General features: G+C 55.5%; 1 protein-coding gene across 1 annotated transcript; it reads left to right on the top strand.

Annotated features, from left to right (window-relative positions):
- Positions 1-12: 12 nt before the first annotated feature.
- Positions 13-400, top strand: LOC109508653 (myosin-IIIa-like; the record flags this gene model as incomplete). The annotated part of the gene is made up of 2 exons (XM_019858673.1): positions 13-212; positions 289-400. Coding segments are annotated over exons 1-2 (309 nt in total), but the record flags the coding sequence as incomplete, so codon positions are not given.
- Between the last annotated feature and the right edge of the window lie 16 nt (positions 401-416).

Raw genomic sequence — 416 nt, 5'->3', positions numbered from 1 at the left:
TACTAGTACTCCCTGATGGATCTGCTATCCAAGATGGTGGCAGGGCAGCCCCACTTTGTGCGCTGCATCAAACCCAACAACGACAGGCAACCCAACAAGTTCGACCGGGAGAAGGTTCTGGTCCAGCTGCGCTACACGGGAATCCTGGAGACGGCCAAGATCCGGCGGCAGGGCTATTCGCATCGCGTCCCCTTTGCTAATTTCCTCAAGAGGTCGTCATTGACGTCGATTTCTCAAACAGGTTTTTGTGCTTGTATCCGTCCGACCGCTGACGATTGGTTGTTCCAGGTATCACATCGTGGCGTTCCATGCTGACGAGGAGCCCGCGGTGACTCCGGAGACATGCGCGACCATTCTGGAGAAAGCCGAGCTGGAGAACTGGGCCATGGGCAAGACAAAGGTGGGAAGAAATCATC

This window comes from Hippocampus comes, unplaced genomic scaffold (assembly GCF_001891065.2).
Source record: "Hippocampus comes isolate QL1 unplaced genomic scaffold, H_comes_QL1_v1.1 C16424277, whole genome shotgun sequence".
Taxonomy (NCBI): domain Eukaryota; kingdom Metazoa; phylum Chordata; class Actinopteri; order Syngnathiformes; family Syngnathidae; genus Hippocampus; species Hippocampus comes.
The sequence above is the reverse complement of the archived record's forward strand: the minus strand, read 5'-3'. Positions and strand labels throughout refer to the sequence as shown.